The following is a 22,294-nucleotide window of genomic DNA, read 5'->3' on the forward strand; positions in this document are numbered from 1 at the left end:
TCCGACCCTTCCCCATCTACGTCAAGGATTGCACTAACTCCTATGGAGGCTTTGAACCAGATGTTTATGGAAAGGAAGTTAGAACGCGAAGCAAGAAATGCAGAAAGAATGACAGAATTTGATCGTGAATGCAAAGAAAGAAAAGTAGAAATGGAACGTAGACACGCAGAAAGAAAAGTAGAAATGGATCGCAGACACGCAAAAGACAAGCAGAAAAAAAACAATACAAGAACAAAGCGACCGACAAAACAAAGAGTTTTGGCGACTCTATTCTCAAGTTCAGGCACAGATGCAAGAGATTTGGGGAAAGGAGACTCTCTCAGTCTCTTCTTCTCCAAAGCATGACACACAGGATTTGCATGATTGTGTGAAGCATGATGATTTGGATGCCAATGATTTGCATAATGATTTGGATGACAATGACAAGCATGATGATTTGCATGATCAAGATGTGATTTCTCACAAGCATGATGAATTGCATGAAGATGATGTGATTGTTCACAAGGATGATGTGTTAGTGGATGCTTTTTCTAGCGAAGCTAACCTCGTTGTAGATGCGATCAATCACCAAGAATCGATCTTGGCTTTCGAGTCGAGGTCCACAGATCCCCCACAAGAAGATCCGATAGATCCAGAAGAACCGATGTTGGCTCTCGAGCCTTGGTCCCAAGAACCATCACAGGAAGTATTGTGTGTTCGCATGATTGATACGCACGCATTGTTCGAGTGTTTCATTCATGACGGTTTCCTGTATTTTAGTCAACATCGTTATGTGATCCCTTTTACTAGGCATGACATATTGTATGTTGAGCACGTTTCTATCATGGACGAGCACGAATGTATGCGGATTGTTCATGAAAAGCTGAAAAGTTTATATGCAAGGAAGTCGCATTCCACGTCTCTTCCTTGGCATGACACAGTTTCTGAACGAGCACATGATTGTATGAGTACCAAGCATGGGCATTTCCATTGTGATTTGCCACAGTTGATTGATTTCGATCAAACAGAAAAGATTTGATCGCATTGTTTGCATGTGTTTGATGAACGGGTTGTCACTCCGTCCCTATGTTCATCTACATTGCATACACAGTCTTTAGAGAAGACAAGATTGTTTTCCTTCACTTTACATGGAATGGGTATGTTCATGGTTTTGCGTTGGAGATAGTTTCAGGAATTTTCAGCCATGGAGATTCTTGAAGACGAAAGAAGCAGGACTCTAGACGAAGTTGAAGCAAGAAAGGAGATTCAGAAGACTTTGAGTCGCTTTCGGCGCAGCCCAAAGAAGCAAGCGTTGCAGACCTTTATGAAGTTCAAGTACCGCACGACCCACACATCAGAGTGGGCCGGTGAAGAGTCCCTTCCAGGATTTCGGATGCTGTTGGCGATTTCCCTTGACACCATACAGTTCGGTACCAGTACCTCACTTTGAAAAGGAGGGGATGTCACGTGACACATCCCAACCCTATGTGTCCGTGGACAAGCTACACCACAGCAGGGTTCAGTCAGTCCAGTCAAGTTTAGATTAGCAGTGATCTGGCACTTTTGTGAGTATATTCGTAGACCGTGCATGCCCAGTCCCTGGCGTTTTTGGATTTCAGCTGCAAATTAAGACCGGCATCATTCACCTAAAGTGTAGCAGATTCAGCCCGTAAAGACCATCAGTTTTCAGCCCTAAGAAACCTCATTTTTCAGCCAAGAAAACGCAGCCAAAACAGTCATTTTCAGCCATCGAAACAGTCCCGAAATTCAGCGATTAGAAGATCTTAGATTTCAGCCATCGTCGTCGTCGTCACCGTCGTCGTCATCGGCATAGACCAAGTTGCATAGTCCATTGCATACGCATTGTACACCTTTGTGCAATCAAAGAATAGACCACTCTCGTCGACGAGAGTGGGGCCTTCGGAGGAGGGTTTTACAACCTCTCGGGTGTCGTATCTCTTCTCTCTCCTTCTCTCAGTCTCATTCACTTGCACGCACAATATCCAATCACTTTGTTCATGACCACAACACTCTACAAGACGGAAAGCTCTCTCTTTCCCTAAAGAACTAAAAGGAACCTTGAGCATTAAAGATCACTAATCTTGAGAAAATACAACATTCATTCCGCTGCACCTAACATCTAATCGGCAACCTTTTCGGCTGTTTGTTTCGATTAGGGGAGTACCTGGTGCAGCTATTTGGCTGTCACAAAGTGATGACGTGGCGGATAGCAGAAACCCTAATTTCTGCCAGAAACCCTAAAATTCCTGCAAACCCTAATTTTTGCCAGAAACCCTAAATTTCGAAAATTGCGGAGGCTGAAATTTATTTATTTATTATTATTATTATTTTTTTGTGGAAAATGATGAGCGACGCAAATTTCGCTGTTTCTCTACTTAAATGAGAAAGAGAGAGAGAGAATGCTTTTGCTTTCATGTTTTGACTCTTTGTGAGAGAGAGAGAGCAATTGCTTTTGATTCTTGACTTGGAGTGTCCAAGTCTGTTACAGTGGTATCAGAGCACGGCTGATTTCTCTTCTACGGGAAATCCGATCCCCGAATTTTTTTTTCCGCGGCACCTATGGCTTCAGGCAATGATCAGTCGACTCCGTGTGCATCTGGAGATGCGGGCTGGGATCACAATGAAGATTCAGGCAGAGAGTATGGCCCGCCTTGGCCTACTTAGGCGGAGCGGCGAGAGATAGAGCGTCGCCAGTTGATCGGCGATGCAACAAAGATGATGCTCAATTTTGCCAAGGATCCGAAGATGGCAAAATATATGAACCAGACCTCTTTGGAAGAGACACAGATGGAGTGGCAGAGAACCACAACACCACTCCCGAAACCCGCTCTCAAGAAACCTTCTGCCTCCAAGAAATATACGGAGAAGGAACTGGAGAACGTGGTTGATGCACGGATTGCTCAGCTTTTTGACACGCAAAAGAAAGCCAAAAAGCACGGCAAAAAGCAGAAGAAAGGCTTGGGTCGTCGGTCAACATTTGACAAGGCAAAGAAATTGAAGAAGCGCGTCAAGTTTGAAGACCTACCCAGTTCTTCTTCTTCTTCTTCTGACAATTCTTCTAGCTCCTCGGATTAAAGCGAAGAAGACAGAAAAAGCAAAAAGCGAAGCAAGACACAAAGCTTCGGAAAGGGCAAGAAAAAGGCAAAGAAGGCTACATCTCGCCCAGAGACTGACAGTTCTACTGAGGACTCGTCTACAGACAGCTCAGATTCCGATGACGGAAATTTTTATGCGAACAAGAAGAATTTTTACAAAGCCAACCAGTATGACTTTCTCGAAGATAAAAGCAAGAAAGTCCGAGAGTTTAAGGAAGGTGGCCACTCGATCAAGTTTGATACTTTTCAGGATACTCAGATGCTTCGAAGGCTTTGTCTTTTATACAGCAGTTTGACATCGCTTTCGCGGGAGGACGCTATTCAGAGCACTCCAAGATTCGGAGAGCTGCCTCTTACTTTAAGGGGAATGCTCGTACTTGGTGGTCCACGCTTCTATTAAGCAAGACTGTGCCAGTTACATGACTGAAATTCAAGAGGCTTTTTATGTCTTCTTGGTTGACTCAAGAGTTTGAGCGAGATATACGAGCTGCTTGGAACCATCTCCGGATGACCAAGAGCGATACAGTGAATTCTTACTGTGAAAGATTTCGGAACTCTTTTCTACCTGCCTCTTCATTCAAGAAGATCTCGTTCAGAGAACAGATTGAGCGGTTTACATTGGGTCTACCTACAGAGATCCGAGACCACTGCTTGGAACAGAAGTCAGCTTCTATTCAGGAGTTGATGAGTCATGCGAAGCGGGGCTTTGCAATTCACTCTGGCAGTCTGACCTACCCCACAGATGAGGTCACGACACAACGAACCGGACAGACTTCTGTGAATGAAAGTAGAATGAAAAAGAGCAACCCAAAGAAAAAAAAAAAGGATGTACGACCCAAGCTTACTCCTGAGGAGAGAGCTCGCTTCATCAGAGAGGGGAAGTGCTTTGGATGCGGGGAACATGGACATTTTCGCAAAGTGCCTTGATAATGCACAGAAAGAACAGAATGATAAAGACGACGACAGGTCTGAGAGTTCGAGAGCAGCTGAGGAATGTGGCAGAAAAGGCAGATAGAAAAGCAGAACTGGTACCACATGGCGTGGGACCTGCACCGAATCTAATGAATGAAAGTACAAACTTTGCCGCTTTCGGGGCAAAGTGAAGGATCAGGAAGCTCTTTTGAAGGAGCCAAGGCCAACTTCTTTTCACTTGGAATTGGCGGCTCGATTTGGAACTACGCCCGACAGACTGACGCCACAGGCGGAGGTAGTTCGACTGGCACCCGGATGGGATGTTGCCATTACAGCGAGCATTGGCAAACTTCGTTTGCAATGATGGGGGTGTTCAGGGCACGCGAGTGACGTTCTAGTCGGGATCCCTTGGTACCACAAGAACTACGCCGTGGTTGACTACCGGGCCGAGAAAGCGACTTTGATAAATGAAGGGCTTAGAGATTGTACTTGATGAACTTCAGTTTTCTTACTCATTCTTTTGGGAGAACTGAACGATGGATAAAGGTTGAATATGTTTTGACCTGAAGAAAAGAACGCCAAGATTTTTTTTCTCCACGCTCATGCCGATTGCTTTTGAGAGGGCCTGAAGATCATACCATTGATCTGATATCTGGAAGCACGCCACCGAATCGGCCACCTTATCGTGTGAGCCGAGTACAGAATGAAAAGATTATGAACTTAGTGAAAGACCTCTTGGAAAAGGGTCTTGTCCAGCCTAGTACTTCACCGTATTGCTCTCCAGTGTTGTTGGTTTTCAAGAAAGACGGATCTTGGAGAATGTGCATCGATTATAGCACTCTCAACGAAATCACCATCAAGACCAGATTTCCGATTCCTAGGATCGATGATATACTCGACAGGTTACAGGGATCCTCGTACTTTAGCAGGATTGACTTGAAGAGTGGATATCATCAGATCAGGATAGCGCCAGGAGATGTCTACAAGACAGCTTTTCAGACGACTTTTGGGTTATTTGAGTTTTTGGTGATGCCTTTTGGCTTAACCAATGCTCCTACGACATTTAACCGGATGATGGATAGGATTTTTCGAGAGTACAGGCTATTTGTTGGCACTTTCTTTGACGACATCATTGTTTTCTCCAAGAATGAGGCAGAACACAGAGATCATCTACTTCAGGTCTTTCAGGCATTACGAGATCACAAGTTAGTGATTAATGCAAAGAAAAGTGAATTTTTCCTACCAGAGATACATTTTTTGGGACACATTGTGTCAATTGCAGGAGTGCAAATGAACCGGGCCAAGATAGAGACTATCCGTGATTGGCCCGATTTGAGGAATGTCCCTGAAGCTAGAAGCTTCTTGGGACTGTGTTCGTACTACAGGCGGTTCATACGAAAGTTTGCAGAGGTTGCTTCCCCTTTGCATACCTTGACACAGAAAGGAGTACCTTTTTCGTGGGGACCCACAGAGGTGACTGCCTTTCGGACATTGAAAGAGAAATTGACTACGGGACCTATTTTGACTTTGCCGGACTTGCAGAAGTCATTTGAAGTATATTGTGATGCTTGTGGTCGTAGTCTGGGTACGGTCTTGATGCAAGAAGGCCATGTCATAGCTTACGAGAGCCGTTTGTTCTCTAGGCGGGAGATGACAGCACAGATCTATGGGAAAGAGCTTTTGGCGGTTATCCACGCTCTTACTTAGTGGCGGCATTACCTACTCGGAGCGGATTTTACTGTCTTTACAGACCATTAGAGTTGGCGCTACTTCTTGTCATAGAAGCAGCTTTCGGAAAAGCAGATGCGGTGGAGGAACATCTTGTCACAGTTTCACTTTTAGATTGTCCATGTGCAGGGACAGAAGAATGTGGTGGCAGATGCTTTGTCTCGGAAACCGTTGGTTCTGGCTATTTCCGCGATACATCATAGGAGCTTCGAGGATATGGTCGATCAGTATGCCACAAATACAGGTTTTGCACATATTTTCACACGGATACGGGATGGGGAGACAATAGCTGGATACTCCCTTCGGGAAGGCTACTTGATGAAAAAGACTATGTTGTGAGTTACACAGTCGTTGAGGGGGAAAAGGTTATGACTGATTGCCACTGTCCACCTTTTACGGGTCACCGCGGCATTGCTACCACCATGAAAGGGGTAGAGAGAGATTTCTTTTGGCGGAGACTGAAGAAGGATGTGGAAGAGTTTGTGCGCAGTTGCTTGGTATGCCAGAAGGTCAAGTTTGACAGGCATAAGGCACAGGGATTGTTACAGCCTTTACCCATACCCACCCGCCCCTGGGAAAATATTGAAATGGATTTCATTTTTTTTGATCTCCTGAGAATACAGAATGATCACGATGATTTTCCGATTACATGGCACGCCTGAGACGATTGTCTCCGACAGAGACCCCAGATTTATGAGTTTGTTTTGGAAGGCAATTTGGGAGAACATTGGCACGCGGTTGGAGTTCTCGTCATCGTTCCACTTGCAGACTGACGGGCAATCTGAGATTGCCAATTCAGTGATTTTAGATTTATTGAAGTCTTGTATCTCGCATTAGAAGACTCAATGGGAAAAGAACTTATCTTTGGTGGAATTTGCCTACAATAACACGATACACTCTTCGACGGGGAAGACGCCATGAGAGATTGTTGAAATTGCTGCGAAGGTTCCATCCTTCCTGAGCACGAAAGATTAGAAATTTGAAGCGGATGAATATTCGCGAGATTTGGATATGGCTTTTGCCAAGGTTCGCGAGACTTTACAGAAGTCTCAAGAACGACAGAAAAAGGCAGCGGATCGCCATCGGCGCGACTGGAAACTGAAGGAGGATGATTGGGTGCTCTTACTTTTGAGAAGGCACGCCTAAGAAAGAAAAAGGGAAAGGAGAGGCTTTTTCCAAAGCTTAGTATGTGATACTACGGACCTTTCCAGATTACTGACAAGATAAATGATGTCTCCTTCCGATTGGAACTGCCAGATACTTGGAGGATTCATAATGCATTGCATGTGAGTCTCTTGAACCCTGTTAAGGGTGATGTGCCTGATGATGGGGAGCCTGATGAGCAACCCGAAGTGGAAGAAAACGAGGAGATCCTTGTTCTTGAACAGATTTTGGCACATAACGATACGAAGAAAGGTAAAGTCCGAAGGCGGTTCTTGGTTTAGTTCAAGAACTTTCCTGCATTTGATGCGAAGTGGATGGAGGAGGAGGACCTAGCAGATACTCCTCGGATTGTGAAACTTTACCTCAATGTTTTGGTTTAGCATAGTCTACTCCAAACGGAACCCAGAATTCAGCTTGGCTGGAGATCTGGTGCAGTGGGATGCACAAGAGGGGAGTCACTTTACTCCTTTGTCAACAGATGCCTCGATTTTGATACTAAAGTCACTGATGTCTCTTTGAGCTTCAGGGATACTGAGAGCTGACAGTATTCTGCTGGATGACTTCATGAAATGGAATTCCTGATTATGATACTGATTTGTTCTTGACTTCTTGTGAGTGCAGGAACTGATGCCGAAATGACTGCAGCATTTTGGTCTGATTGATCTCGAATAGACATGGTTGCAATAGGGGTTAGTCAATCGGACATCGATGAGGTCCCGATTGGACCTAGATGTGATTGCTAGCTACATTGCCGATAAATCATGGTCTAAGATCCGAATGAATGTTGAATGTCATGTGATGTCTTGTGATGTCTGGTGATGTCCTATGATGTCGTGTGATGTGACTGTCGATTTTGTACATGTGCTAGATGTGTGTTCCTAGTACGTAGGTACTAACAGTCAGTGTCTGCTAAGACGGTTTATGGCTTTTGTCGGTTTTGCAGGCATAATCGCGGTCGATTACAATGCTTTCAAGAGGGGGGTATGTCACAAAGTGATGACGTGGCCGACAACAAAAACCCTAATTTCTGCCAGAAACCCTAAAATTCCTGCAAACCCTAATTTTTGCCAGAAACCCTAAATTCCGGAAATCACGGAGGCTGAAATTTATTTATTTATTTTTATTTTTTGGAAAATGATGAGCGATGCAAATTTCACTTTTTCTCTACTTAAATGAGAAAGAGAGAGAGAATGCTTTTGCTTTCATGTTTTGACTCTCTGTGTGAGAGAGAGAGCAATTGCTTTTGATTCTTGACTTGGAGTGTCCAAGTCTGTTACATTGACCGTGATCTAGTGTAACTGCCTTTGCCACCACCTCCTCCCTAAGGCTCAACCACCACGCCACCAGGATACAATGGTTGGAGCCCATATGGATATCCTTATTACTGGTACGTGCCTAATCAGCCAAAGGATTTCAAAGATGGCGGCACGACAATAAAATTGGTAGAAAGCTTCACGATTCCTCCAACAATTCGACAACATCTATACTTTGGGGAACTATACGGAAGAATCAAAGATTTCTCGAGGAGGGAGATTTCTTAAGGATAATGCTATGCAGTGGTGGAGCTCAATGGTGACACAACCACATGCTCCAAGGACTTGGCAAGCTTTCAAAACAATCTTTGCACGCAATTATATGACTTCTCTGTTTGAATTCTAGATTTTGTCTGAATGGGGCAACTTGAAAATGCTTGCCACGGAGACCATGGAAGGCTACAACCAAAGGGTTCTTGACGTCTACCTTCTGGTGTCTTTCTTTGAGTCGATTCTGTCACAAGCTTGGGCACCCCAAGCAGAGAATCCGACACAAGACACGAGATAATCACTCAAATACTTCACAGCTTTAAAATCATAGTTCAATTTGAGACGACACGGCCCGACGTAGTTCCGTGCCTAGAGGTGTTGGCCCCAAAGACTGGTGCCCCTTTCGGTATTTCTTTTATATTAATGCTTGATCAAAGTTACAACTCCCGCAGGTCCTTAGCTCTCAGACCGCGGACGTAGCCCTGCAGAGTGAGGCCCTTGGGTTTCTTTTATTCTTAAAAAGGGTTGCCAAAAGCAGAGCCCCAAAAGCAGGGCCTCACTTCTCAAAGCATCTGGACGCAGAGTCTGAGATTGAGCACCCACCCACTCTCTTGTACTTTGAACACAGATTAATACAAAAAGAAATACCGAAAGGGGCCCCAGTCTTTGGGGCCAAAATCTCTAGGCACGGAACTACGCCGGACCGTATCGACTCTAGTGTGAATTGTGAACTGTTTTGAAGTGAATCTTTGCTGAGTTGCGATAGAATCTTGACTTCAGGTGTCCAAGTTTGTTACAGTGATATCAGAGCACAAAAAGAATCTTCTTCTATGGAGGATTCGATCCTTTTTGCAACGCACACAGATTTTGGGAGAGAATCTTCGTGTCTCGACCCCGGGCTTATTAGCCACTGCCACCCTTCATACATCGCATATCGGGCGCGCTCCTGTCTTCATCGCTCCGTCTTACAGGGCATAAAGCCATAAAGAATCCCAGATTACACATGGGTTCTCGTGAAGAATCTGACAGAGATGACGCCTCTCAGTGGGAAGGCAAAGAAAAGTTGAAAATCCGGCGCACGAATTGAAGAAAAGAATGAAGATTTGGGCAAATTTTTTTTTTCGGACAAGTTAACCAAAAAGGAGTACAAATGTCAACTGCAGATTGGTATATGTGTGAACAGATTGATTAAGTACTCCAGGGACCCGAGATTGGTGAAACACCTGAAGAATTACCCGATTGATAAGATTTACTCGAGATGGCGTGTGGCCATCGCTTCTCCTCTTAGGTAAGGAGGAAAGCCGAAAAGACAGACAAGTGCAGAAAAGCGGAACCTGTACTCGCAGAAAGACCTGGACAAGCACTCTTGAAAAGAAGCACTTCTATAGAGCCAACCAATATGACTTCCTCGAAGACAAGAGCAAGAAAATGTCACAAATGGGTGACATGGCATGGCCCTGGACACACTTGGACACGTGGCAGTAGTACGGACCCCCGCACCATGCATCGACAGGCTGTACGGACCTCCGGATTTTGCAGCGCAAAACGCGGAAGTGCTGACATGGCTTGCCGTATGGAAATCTGCTTTTGCGTAGTAGCTGATGACGTGGCAAAGCGTACAAAATTCCTGATTTTGCGCTGGCTGAATTTTTGGACATCTTTGGGGCCAGTTGCTTTATTTTTGAGAAGCTTTTGATAACAACTTTTGGGGCTTTGCTTTTGGGCATTCCTTGTAACCAATAAATAAGTGGGGAGGGCCTCACTTCTCAGAGCATCTGGACGTAGAGTCTGAGAGTGAGCACCTACCCAGTCTCTTGTACTTTGAGCGCATATTAATACAAAAAGAAATATCGAAAGGGGTGCTAGTCTTTGGGGCCAATATCTCTAGGCACGGAACAACGTCGGGCCATGTCGAATTAAGTGTGAATTGTGAACTGTTTGGAAGTGAATCTCTGTTGTGTTGCGGTAGAATCTTGACTCCGGTGAGCTGCATGTCATCGTGCTACATGAGACAAGGGAGAAGGAAAGCTTTCCATTAAAGCTGTGATCACTTGCACCCACTACTCGCGCACACACTGTAGTCACCAAAATTCAGCCCCTCTCAAAAATGGGCGCCCTCTCATGGATCAGGCTTGTGGAGAGTGTGTGGCCTGCATGTTGCTCTCCTACTGCCATGTGTCCACTTTATTCCTTTTGGTTTAATCTCCTAGTACCCACCAACGTATAGGCCTAAATGACTTTGAACTGAGCCTATGCATACTTTTACTGCTCGGATTTTAGTGCCGACTAGCCCGACCAACTCGTGGTGACCTGCCCCTCATTGCTGCGGGTGAAACTCTCAGCCGTCAGCCGTTTCACGCTGGCCATACAATGTCCGGCCATTTGTGACTTCAAAAAGAGGGTTCCAAAAAAATAAAAATAAAAATCAAGGGAAAGAAACCAACTAATGTGAGTCGTTGCCACAGCCTTGTGACAAGATACCTAAGAATAATTCCAATGATCCCGAATCCATAAACCAAGTTCTGACCCCAAAAACTAATGAAGTATGCTGCATGAGATACTCGTATTTCCTCATCAGACTCCGAAGAAGCGGCACCTTATACCTCCATCTGGCAAGACATCGCCCTTCGCATCAAACTCTAGCTCTACATTGGTGGGCCCTCTTGACGGACCTGGCTGAGCTTGCGAGAGTTTCATGAACCATCACATGGTTGTGGTAGCAGCTGGATGCAGATTGGACATAGTTCAAACTTTCAGACTTCTCTTGTATTTATTTTCCTTCATGAACACTTTCTATGTTGAGCAACTTGCTCTTAATATCTTGTGCAGGTACATAAGATGACATGTTCTAAGGTCTTAGTAAATAGAAACTTTGATAAATGTTGTGTGTGCTTGAGATATATTTGTTTTTCAACCCTTTGGTTCGACGCACTTCAATTTGTATGTCTTACAGAGGAACTTGGGGGCCTTTGGCATCTAGAATCTGGGTCTTGATATTAAGAGGTGTATCATAGCTCTATATGTAGTGCTCTAAGCTAGTTTGAAAAGCCCATCTGATACCTTTGATGGCGCTGATTTCTTTTGTGGTGGGTTGGAAATTGGCAGACTGACATAATTTATGGAATTATGCATGTATGGGCACAGGTATGCAGAGATTTTACTCGTGGAAGGTGTGCTAGGCGAGCTGAGGAATGCCGATATGCTCACCATATTCCTGGAAGTGGTGATGGTGATTATGCTGTTGTAAGACAGATTCCATGTGATAATGCTCTTAAGTGTGTCGGCAGTTCTGTTTCGTATTTTTGACATACTTTTGGCGACCAATTTCTGCAGGTTTGCCAAGATTATCTTCGTGGAAAATGTCAAAGAGCTTCATGCCGATACTTTCATGCTCCGAATCATTTAAGAACACAGATTAAAGATGTATACCCCTTGTGAAATGTCTCCTTATGTATACCCCTCATGGTTTGTCTCTTTATACTTTCCGTATTAACGCAAAATGATATCGAAATTGTTTGCAAAATTGCAGAGGGTGCTGGGGACTCACTCACGTGATGATAACCATGGTCATCGTGGTGGTGGTTATGGACCATATGGGTATGATGGAGGATATTATGACAATCAGGTTCTTGAACAGTTCCCCTTCTTGTTATTGTTTCTGTTTAAGATGTTTGTGTGACATTAGTGGGCATTGACTAACACTTGCTATCCTGAAACTCCCTGTCTTTGCTATTAGGAGTACTGCATTGTTGGCAGGTTGTCCTTGTTGTGTGTCGTGTTCTGGAAATATTTGTGGCAGTCTGTGTCTGGCTATTTGATCTCGAATGGCCCCACTTTAGGCAGGTTCCTATTTTTCTCTAGTTCCTTGTTTAAATAGATCTTGAGATTGTAGTGGATAGAGCTTGTGAGGGGGGTTTTATGCACATTCTGTCAATATCCCCTATTCAGGAAAATTTACCAGAGTCCACCCTGGCCCTTGTTATTGGAATCGACTTTCTCTCTTTTGCCAATTGGTAATGTATTATCTGTGAAGAAATGAACAAATGTCACAGGCCCTATGTTAGAATAGGATACAATGTCCTCATTATTATGTGGCCAACCCAAAATACAAGGATGACCTGGAGATATGTGCGCTTCAGGCTAAAACACGTTTCTTGGGGACAACTTGAACCGTCACCAACAGTTATACAGTCCAAAGTTAACAGTGTTCCTGAGAACAATTTGAGCTGTGACTAGCGGTGACACATCCAAGCATGAATCTGAGTGCCATGATTAAAGAGAGGATTCTTTCAGTGCTTTAACAACGAGCTGGCACACAAGGCACTCTGTTCGGATGCATGCTCTTATTGGCTATATGGCCCACATAGAAGACTGACATTCATTTGAGGGTTGGTGACTCTTCTCCACAGAAGTACGAAAATGCACCTACCATATGAAGTTGTGCAGCATGTTCTGCAGATGCATGGTGTATGAGACTATAACCAACACAAGGCTTCTACAATCACCCTAACAATGAAGACTTGTTAGAAGAGCAGAACAGCAGTTGTTATTTTTTGTTTCCTTTAATCAGCAGATTATGATTACAAATTAACGAATGCAACTGGTCACTGGTGTTCTCTCTCTGTTTGTGTGTGCATCTCTCTCTGTGGTTGCTGTCTCAAGTCATGTTCTCAGGATTCTTCTTATCATACTGCAGCTTTACAGCCATTTTGTACCTGCATAAAGTATATTAACGAATGCAACTGGTCACTGGTGTTCTCTCTCTGTTTGTGTGTGCATCTCTCTCTGTGGTTGCTGTCTCAAGTCATGTTCTCAGGATTCTTCTTATCATACTGCAGCTTTACAGCCATTTTGTACCTGCATAAAGTATTAGAGTCCCATTCTCTTCTATCAGAAAGTCTCTGTGGTTCATCTCCTGTTTTAAACCCATGCTGAAGGAACTTGACATCCACCTCTGACATTGCATCTAGGAGATTTGATGGTCCTAATGATTTCTACATGTTGTGCAGCACGTGGTTGATTGTGGATCAAAACTCTTTTATCTCTACCTATAGCTGTAGTCTTGGGGAGTTATCTAGCTCTTAGCTGTGGGTAGGGTGAATGAAAGGAATAGGGGTGTTATCTTTTTACTCGAGTTTGCTTGTAAATGAAAGCATCATGATCCATCAGTTCAATTATAAAAAGTTTGGTAAGACACATGGAAGCTGCTAGGATTCTATTGGAGACTAGGGCACGTGCCAATAACGATGATATGTGGTCGTATAGATGCAAATCATTTCTGAATGTGCTAGATATTTTTCTTATCTGCTAACACATTTGTTAACATGTTCTGGTATTCATATCTTCTTTTATATAATGATCAGAGTCATTATCAAGGTGCATCTTTGCCGCCACCACCTCCGCTGCCACCTCCACCACCAATTATGCCACCACCTCCACGAGCTTCAAGAGGTAAAGCTTAAAGCTGATATTTTCTATAGAATGTGCTGAGCTTCATTGCAACAAACTCAAAGCGAGTTGATTTGCATATGCAGCTTGTTTGGTTAAATGTGATACTTTCAAAGTTTTAGTACAATGATGCTTTTCTCTTCTTTTCATATCCCTTTTAGGTTTTCCAAGGTCGATAATTAGCTTATTTTAGTACTTAAGAATTGCACTTTTGCTTTATGCCAAGTTGATTGTAAAAGTTTGAAGTTTAGCAATGAAGTTTTTGCACTTGGTCTCATGTCCTTGGGGTGTGTGACTTTGAAGTGAGGTTCTATAGAAAGTAGATCAACTTTCTCCAGATGTTTTTACTTATATCTTTTCAAATAAGATAATAATCTAATTAGGGTTCTACCCCTTTTTTCTTTTTTCTTTTATGAGCATGCGTGTCTCTTGATTGTGTGTTTTTTATACAAGTGTATGTCTCGTTATGAAGATATGTATGACATTGAGAATTGTATTCCATCTCTTTCGTTGATTTCTTTCTCGACTAAATATCGCTACAATGTGTGATGTAAGATTGCTGTTAGAACCCCATAAGAATGTCTAGAAGATTTCCATCTTTTATAACCGGTCTCGCCATCACCGTGGTCGTCATCGATCTAGCCTAGATTTGCATCAGTCATATGCATTCACTTTGTACCAGTTTGTGTAATCAAAGTAGACGAGAGTGGGGCCTTCGGAGGAGGGTTTTACAACGTCTCTGGTGTCGTATTCTCTTCTCTCTCTATCTCTCAATCTCATTCACTTGCACGCACAGTCCATTCACTTTATTGTGATCATCGCACTTTCTCATTAAGAACGAAAGGCTCTCCCTTCCATAAGAACAAAAAGGAACCTTGAGCACAGTCATCTTGAGCAAAGTTCAAACATTCATTCCGCTGCACCTAACATTGGTATTAGAGCTTTGGCAGTGTTTTGTATCACTCAAGGAAAGAACCACATAATTTTTTTTTTGCTTGTTGAGGTCGCACGAACCCAAGTTCACTTGGGCGTATCGATTCCTAATCGTGTTTTTGAAGAGTGACAGGAATCCCAGGAAAGAAGGGCTTGTCCAGCCTCCCCTTGTGCCTCTTTTCACTCATCGAGAGCGGACCGTGCACTTAGCGGCTGGCCAATCGACGTGAGGTGGGAAAAAGCAACTATGGCGTGAGCGCAAGGCCGCCAAGGGGTGCGCCGCGGAAAAGAGCAGACCTCGGGGGAAGAGAAGATCCTTCTCTAACACAGATTGCAAGCGAAAGAAAATCCAAGAATCTCAAGACCCGCAAGAACCTCGAGAACCCAAGTTCCTCGTGAACTTAAGAACCCAAGACCACAAGAACCCACAAGAACCCAAGACTTCAGTGGATGGTCATCACTCGAAGCGGAATGGATACTTCGCTTAGAGGTGATGAGCATGAGAGAGGCGAAGAAGAATTTTCCCCACCAGGAGGTTTTTCCGACCCTCCCCCTTCCCCATCTACGTCAAGGATTGCACTAACTCCTATGGAGGAGTTGGAGCAGATGTTTATGGAAAGGAAGTTAGAACGCGAAGCAAGAAATGCAGAAAGAAAGACAGAAATGGATCGTAGACACGCAGAAAGAAGAGTAGAAATGGAGCGCAAACACTAAGAAAGAATGGCAGCCGTCGTCAAACAAAAGAGCGACCAAAACATGAAAGAGTTCTTGCGACTCTTTTCTCAAGTGCAGACACAAATGCTAGAGATTCGGGAAAAGGAGACTCTCTCAGTCTCTTCTTCTCCAAAGCATGACACACATGATTTGCATGATGATTTGAATGACAATGATATGCATGATGATTTGGATGATAATGATGAGCATGATCAAGATGTGATTTCTCACAAGCATGATGATTTGCATGATCAGCATGAAGAAGACGTGATTGTTCACAAGGATGATGAGTTAGTTGATGCTTTTTCTAGCAAAGCTAACCTCGTTGCAGATTCGATCAATCACGAAGGATCGATCTTGGCTCTCGAGCCTAGGTCCAAAGAACCCCTTTAGGAAGAACCGATCTTGGCTCTCGAGTCTAGGTCCAAAGAACCCGTACAGGAAGTATTATGTGTTCGCATGATTAGTCAGCTCGCATTGTTTGAGTGTTTCATTCGTGATCGTTTCCTGTATTTTAGTCAGCGTCTTTATGTGATCCCTTTTCCTAGGCATGACATTGTACGTTGAGCACGATTCACTCATGAATGAGCACGGATGTATGCAGATGATTCATGAAAAGATGAAATGTTTGCATTCAAGAAATTCACATTCCATGTCTCTTCCTTGGCACGACACAGTGGTAGAAAGAGCACAAGAAAGTATGAGCAGCAAGCATGGGCATTTCCGTTGTGAATTGCCACAGTTGATTGATTTAGATCAGAAAGAAAAGATTCGATCTCATTGTTTCCGTTTGTGTGGTGAACGGTTTGGCACTCCGCCTCTTTGTTCATCTACATTGCATGCACAGTCTATTAGGACGACAATATTTTTTCCACTCATTTTACATGGAATAGGTATGTTCATGGTTTTGTGTTGGAAGTGGTTTCAGGAATTTTCAGCTGTGGAGATTCTTGAAGACGGAAGAAGCATGACTCTAGACGAAGTTGAAGCATTGAAGGAGCTACAGATGACTTCGTGTCTCTTTCGGCGCGGCCCAAAGAAGAAGACTTTGCAAACCTTTCTGAAGTTCAAGTACCGCACGACCCACACAGCAGAGTGGGCCGGCGAAGAGTCCCTTGCAGGATTCCGGATGCTATTGGCAATCTCTCTCGACGCCATACAGTTCGGTACCAGTACCTCACTTTGAAAAGGAGGGGATGTCACGTGACACATCTAACCCTATATGTCCGTGGACAAGCTACAACATGATCAGGGTTCAGTTCAGTTCAGTCCAGTCAGTGTAATCTTGCACTTTTGTGAGTCTATTCGTAGACCGTGCATGCCCAGTCACTTAGTGTAGATGCATATCCTCTGGTTGCACACAGCATGATCATAAGCATTCCCATCAGAATCCTTCAAGGGAATTTTCTAGTGCATTTAGCCTTTTTTACCTATTTTTGACATTTTTCACTTACTATTTTTAAGTGACTTTTGTTGGAAAGTAGGTAGGGCAAATTGAGTAAGTTTGTATATAAGCAAACCTAGACTAACACTAATTGGCAGAAGAGGCAGTACGAGCTCCACCGCTCAATAGGCAACTTCTCAAGCAAGAATCCCTTGGGGGCGATTTCCCTCAAGCAGATCCTCAGCCTTGGCGTTTTTCTATCAGCAGGATCATCGCCACAGAACATCAGCCCTTGGCGTTTTTCATCAAGATCATCATCACCCACACACCCCCAGGATTGGCGTTTCCAGAATTGCAGCCCTAGCATTTTTGGAGCCAGATCGCCCATTCAGTCCTAGCGTTTTCAGCACCCCAGAGCAGCAGATAAGCACCGACAATTTCAGCCCTAAAGACCTGCAGTTTCAGCCCCCAAATCAGCGTTTTTCAGCAGCAGAAATCAGCCCCAATTCAGCGTTTTGATTTGCAGCAGATTTCAGCCCATTAGTGTTTTGGGACAGCAGATAAAGAGCAGCAGAGTTCAGCCCTTAGATCGGTCTCGCCATCACCGTCGTTGTCATCGATCTAGCCTAGACTTGCATCAGTCACATGCATTCACTTTGTACCAGTTTGTGCAATCAATAGTAGACCACTCTCGCCGACGAGAGTGGGGCCTTCGGAGGAGGGTTTTACAACGTCTCTGGTGTCGTATTCTCTTCTCTCTCTATCTCTCAATCTCATTCACTTGCATGCACAATGTCCATTCACTTTGTTGTGATCATAGCACTCTCTCATTAAGAACGGAAGGCTCTCCCTTCGATAAGAACAAAAAGGAACCTTGAGCACAGTTCGGAGAACTCATCCTGAGCAAAGTTCAAACATTCATTCCGTTGTACCTAACATTGGTATTAGAGCTTTGGCAGTGTTCTGTATCACTCAAGGAAAGAACCACATAATTTTTTTTTGCTTGTTGAGGTCGCACGAACCCAAGTTCACTTGGGCGTGTCGATTCCTAATCGTGTTTTTGAAGAGTGACAAGAATCCCAGAAAAGAAGGGCTTGTCCAGCCTCCCCTTGTGTCTCTTTTCACCCATCGAGAGCGGACCGTGCACTTAGCGGCCGACCAATCGACGTCAGGTGGGAAAAAGCAACCTTGGTGTGAGCGCAAGGCCGCCAAGGGGTGTGCCCGCGAAAAAGAGCAAAACTTGGGTAAAGAGAAGATCCTTTTTTAACACAGATTGCAAGGGAAAGAAAATCCTCAAGAACCTCAAGACCCGCAAGAACCCAAGTTCCTTGTGAACTTAAGAACCCAAGACCACAAGAACCCACAAGAACCCAAGACTTTAGTGAATGGTCATCACTCGAAGCGGAATGGATACTTCGCTTGGAGGTGATGAGCATGAGAGAGGCGAAGAAGAATTTTCCCAGCAGGGGGTTTTTCCGACCCTCCCCCTTCCCCATCTACGTCAAGGATTGCACTAACTCCTATGGAGGAGTTGGAGCAGATGTTTATGGAAAGGAAGTTAGAACGCGAAGCAAGAAATGCAGAAAGAAAGGCAGAAATGGATCGCAGACACGCAGAAAGAAGAGAAGAAATGGGACGCAAACACCAAGAAAGAATGACAGCCGCCGTCAAAGAAAAGAGCGACCAACACATGAAAGAGTTCTTGCGACTCTTTTCTCAAGTGCTGGCTTGACTGTTTTCTTTCTTGCCAAATGAATCAATGATCAGGCTTGACCGTTTTCTTTCTTGGAACAAAGCGAGCTTGCTTGCTAAATCTGTCAATGATAGTCCAAATGCCATCGTGTCCACTTTGAGTCTGGGGGAGATCAAAGATGAAATTCATAGCAATACTTTCCTAAGGGCGGGTAAAGGCTGTAAGAGTCCGTGTGCCTTAAGCCTGTCGAACTTGACCTTTTGGCATACTAAACATCTGCGAACAAAGTCATCCACATCCTTTTTCAGCCTTGGCCATTAGAAGTAACGCTCCACACCCTTTAAGGAGGTATCTATGCCGCGGTGGCTTGTAAAAGGTGGACAATGGCACTCTGTCAAGACCTTTTCCCTCAAACATACAACATTGTTTTCCGCATCAAATAGCCATCCCGTATGGAATAGCCTCTGAAACTGTCCCCCATTCTGTATGCTGGTAAAAATGTTAGCAAAGTCAGGATCCGTGGCGTACTGATCAACCATATTCTCAAAGCTTCTGTGATGAATCGCGGAAATAGCTAGAACCAAAGGCTTTTGAGACAATGCATCTGCCACTGAATTCTTTGGTTGAAGTGAAACTGTGACAAGATGTTAACCCATCGCATCTACTTTGTCGAAAACTGCTTTTGTGACAAGAAGTAGCGTAAACTCTAATGATCCGTAAAGACTGTAAAGTCAGCTTTGAGTAAATAGTGTTGCCACTGTGTAAGAGCATGGATCACTGCCAAAAGCTCTTTTTCATATATCTGTGCTACAAATTCCGGCCGTGAAAATATTCTGCTTTTATAAGCAATGACATGGCCTTCTTGCATCAAAACTGCGACCAGACTACGACCACAAGCATCACAATAGACTTCAAATGGCTTTTGCAAGTTCGACAAAGCCAACACTGGTCCGATAGTCTGTTTTTCTTTAAGCGTCTGAAAAGCAGTCACCTCAGGTGGTCCCCATATAAAAGGGACTCCTGTTGAGTCGGTAAATGCAAAGGTGAAGCTATCTCTGCAAACTTTGGAATGAACTGTCGATAATAAGAGCACAAGCCCAGAAAGCTTTGAACTTCATGAACATTCTTTAGGTCACGCCAATCATGGATTGTCTCGATTTTGGCCGGGTCAATCTGTACTCTTGTTGCTGAGACAGTGTGACCTAGAAAATGTATCTCTGGTAAGAAAAACTCACTCTTTTTGGCATTGATAACCAACTGATGCTTGCGCAACGCTTGAAAGATCTGTAGCAGATGATGTCGGAGCTCTGCTTCATTCTTGGAGAAAACTATAATGTCGTCAAAGAAAGTGCCCACAAAAGACCGATGCTCTCGGAAAATCCTATCCATCATTCAATTAAACGTTGATGGAGCATTTGTGAGTCCAAAAAGCATCACTAAAAATTCATCCAGACCAAAAGTTGTCTGCAAAGTTGTCTTGTAAACATCCTCCGGAGCCATTTTGATATGATGATATCCGCTTTTTATCATCGATCCTTGGGATAGGGAATTGGTTTTTGATGGTGATTCTGTTGAGAGCTCTATAATCACGCAATGGGACAGTTCCCTTGTAAATTGGACAAGTTTTCACGCGAAAAAATTCTCCAAATTCGCAATCTTTCGCGATGGAACCGTGCGTACCTGTGGGGGATTAGCAATGTCACGTGACACATCCAACCCTATGTGTCCGTGGACAAGCTACAACATGATCAGGGTTCAGTCAGTCCAGTCAAGTCTAGATTAGAAGTGATCTGGCACTTTTGTGAGTCTATTCGTAGACCGTGCATGCCCAATCACTTAGTATAGATGCATATCCTCTGGTTGCACACAACAATGATCATCAGTATTCCCTTCTGAATCCATCAGATTCAGTCAGGGGAATTTTCCAGTGCATTTAGCCTATTTTTCCTATTTTTGACATTTTTCACTTATTATTTTTAAACGACTTTCCAACAAAAGTAGGTAGGGCAATTTTGCTAAGTTTGTATATAAGCAAACTAGAGCTAGCACTTTCTGGCAGAAGAGGCAGCAGGAGCACATGCTCAACAGGCACCTTCTTAGCAAGAACCCATCAACCCTAGCGTTTGTAGATTCCCTCTCCAAGCCTTGGCATTTTTGGATATCCTCAGCAGTACCTCCCCATTCCTAGCGTTTTTGCATACCATCAGCACTTCCCCCAGATTCCTGGCGTTTGCAGAGTCCCATGATTGCCAGCCATTCTCAGAACCACCAGCGTTTTTCATCAACGATACCAGCAGTACCAGATTGGCCTAGCGTTTTTGCTACTGCTACCACAGCCATCAGCGTTTTTGGTTTTCGGCCATAAATGCAATAGATGTTCAGCGTTTTTCAGCATTCCACACGACAGCAGATTCAGCCCTAGTTGGTTGCAGAGGATCCCTAAATTCAGCCCTCGAAAACGCAGCCAAAACAGTCATTTTCAGCCACCGAAACAGCCCCGAAATTCAGCAGATAGAAGACCACAAATTTCAGCCCTAACATCGTCGTCGTCATCATTGTCGTCGTCATCGGCATAGTCCCAAGTTGCATCAGTCCATTGCATCCGCATTGTACCACTTTGTGCAATCATAAGTAGACCACTCTCGCCAACGAGAGTGGGGCCTTCGGAGGAGGGTTTTACAACGTCTCTGGTGTCGTATCTCTCTTCTCTCTCTATCTTTCAGTCTCATACACTTGCACGCACAGTGTCCATTCACTTTGTTTGTGATCATAGCACTTCCATTAAGAACGGAAGGCTCTACCTTCCATAAGAACTAAAAGGAACCCTTGAGCACAGTTCGGAGCACTCATCTTGAGCAAAGCGCAAACAATCATTCCGCTGCACCTAACAAGCAATTAGCTAATCCGATTCTTGTCAAAAGGCTCTTGCCTTCGCAAACACGCATAAAACCCTCAGAACTGTATATATTCATTTGAGTAGCCCAACTAGTGGGGCATTACCATATGTGCAAAGAGGAGAGAGAGAGATGCACGAGAGTAAATCATTGCGCTACATGAGACAAAGGAGAAGGCAAGCTTTCCATTAGAGCTATAAACCTGCACGCACTACTCACACACTCTGTAGATCACTTATGGAGCGAAAATCAGCCCCCAGGCTCAAATTGGGTGCCCTCTCTTGATGCAAACTTGGAAAATCAGCCACAGACCGCCAAGTGTCTAGTTTGCCTCTTTTGAGTTAATGCCCTAGTTCCCACCAACTTATAAAGTTGTTGGTGACTTGTCGAGTGGCCCAAATACCTTCTGGCGCGCACAAGCTTCCATGCTCATCAGAATTCAGTGCTAATTGGCCCGACCAGTCCAGACTAACCGGCCTAGACTCTCGATGTGAGAAATCTGTACTGACCGACCTAGACTCTCGATGTGAGAAACCTGTTTGGTTGTAGCCGTTTCACACTGGCCATGCAATGTCCACTTGCACCTTTTCAAGGGTTCCGAGGAAAAAAAGTAAAAAGAAAATAAATAAAAATATGTAGTACATATTTAAAGAAGGCAATAGGAAAAATACACCTCTTGGTGACACACCCCACCCTTGAAATATTGCAAGCGACCTCGCTTGCATGCCAATAATACATCTGGATATCTCGTGATATCACATATATTCTATGAATCCAAGATATACATGCTTTTGGAAATGTAGCGT

The 22,294-nt window shown here is 44.1% G+C and overlaps 1 protein-coding gene across 4 annotated transcripts in view; it reads left to right on the forward strand.

The window, feature by feature from the left end:
• The window catches only part of LOC147451439 (zinc finger CCCH domain-containing protein 28-like), a 45,162-nt gene that overhangs the window by 12,651 nt on the left and 10,217 nt on the right, over window positions 1-22,294 (forward strand). For all 4 annotated transcript variants that reach the window (XM_086520346.1, XM_086520343.1, XM_086520344.1 and 1 more), the window contains exons 5-8: window positions 11,567-11,665; window positions 11,756-11,845; window positions 11,952-12,047; window positions 13,786-13,873. In XM_086520346.1, the coding sequence (XP_086376472.1) occupies window positions 11,567-11,665; window positions 11,756-11,845; window positions 11,952-12,047; window positions 13,786-13,873 (373 nt within the window). The remainder of the gene's footprint in view (window positions 1-11,566; window positions 11,666-11,755; window positions 11,846-11,951; window positions 12,048-13,785; window positions 13,874-22,294) is intronic.

Source organism: Adiantum capillus-veneris, chromosome 9 (assembly GCF_014529385.1).
Source record: "Adiantum capillus-veneris isolate H3 chromosome 9, ASM1452938v2, whole genome shotgun sequence".
NCBI lineage: Eukaryota > Viridiplantae > Streptophyta > Polypodiopsida > Polypodiales > Pteridaceae > Adiantum > Adiantum capillus-veneris.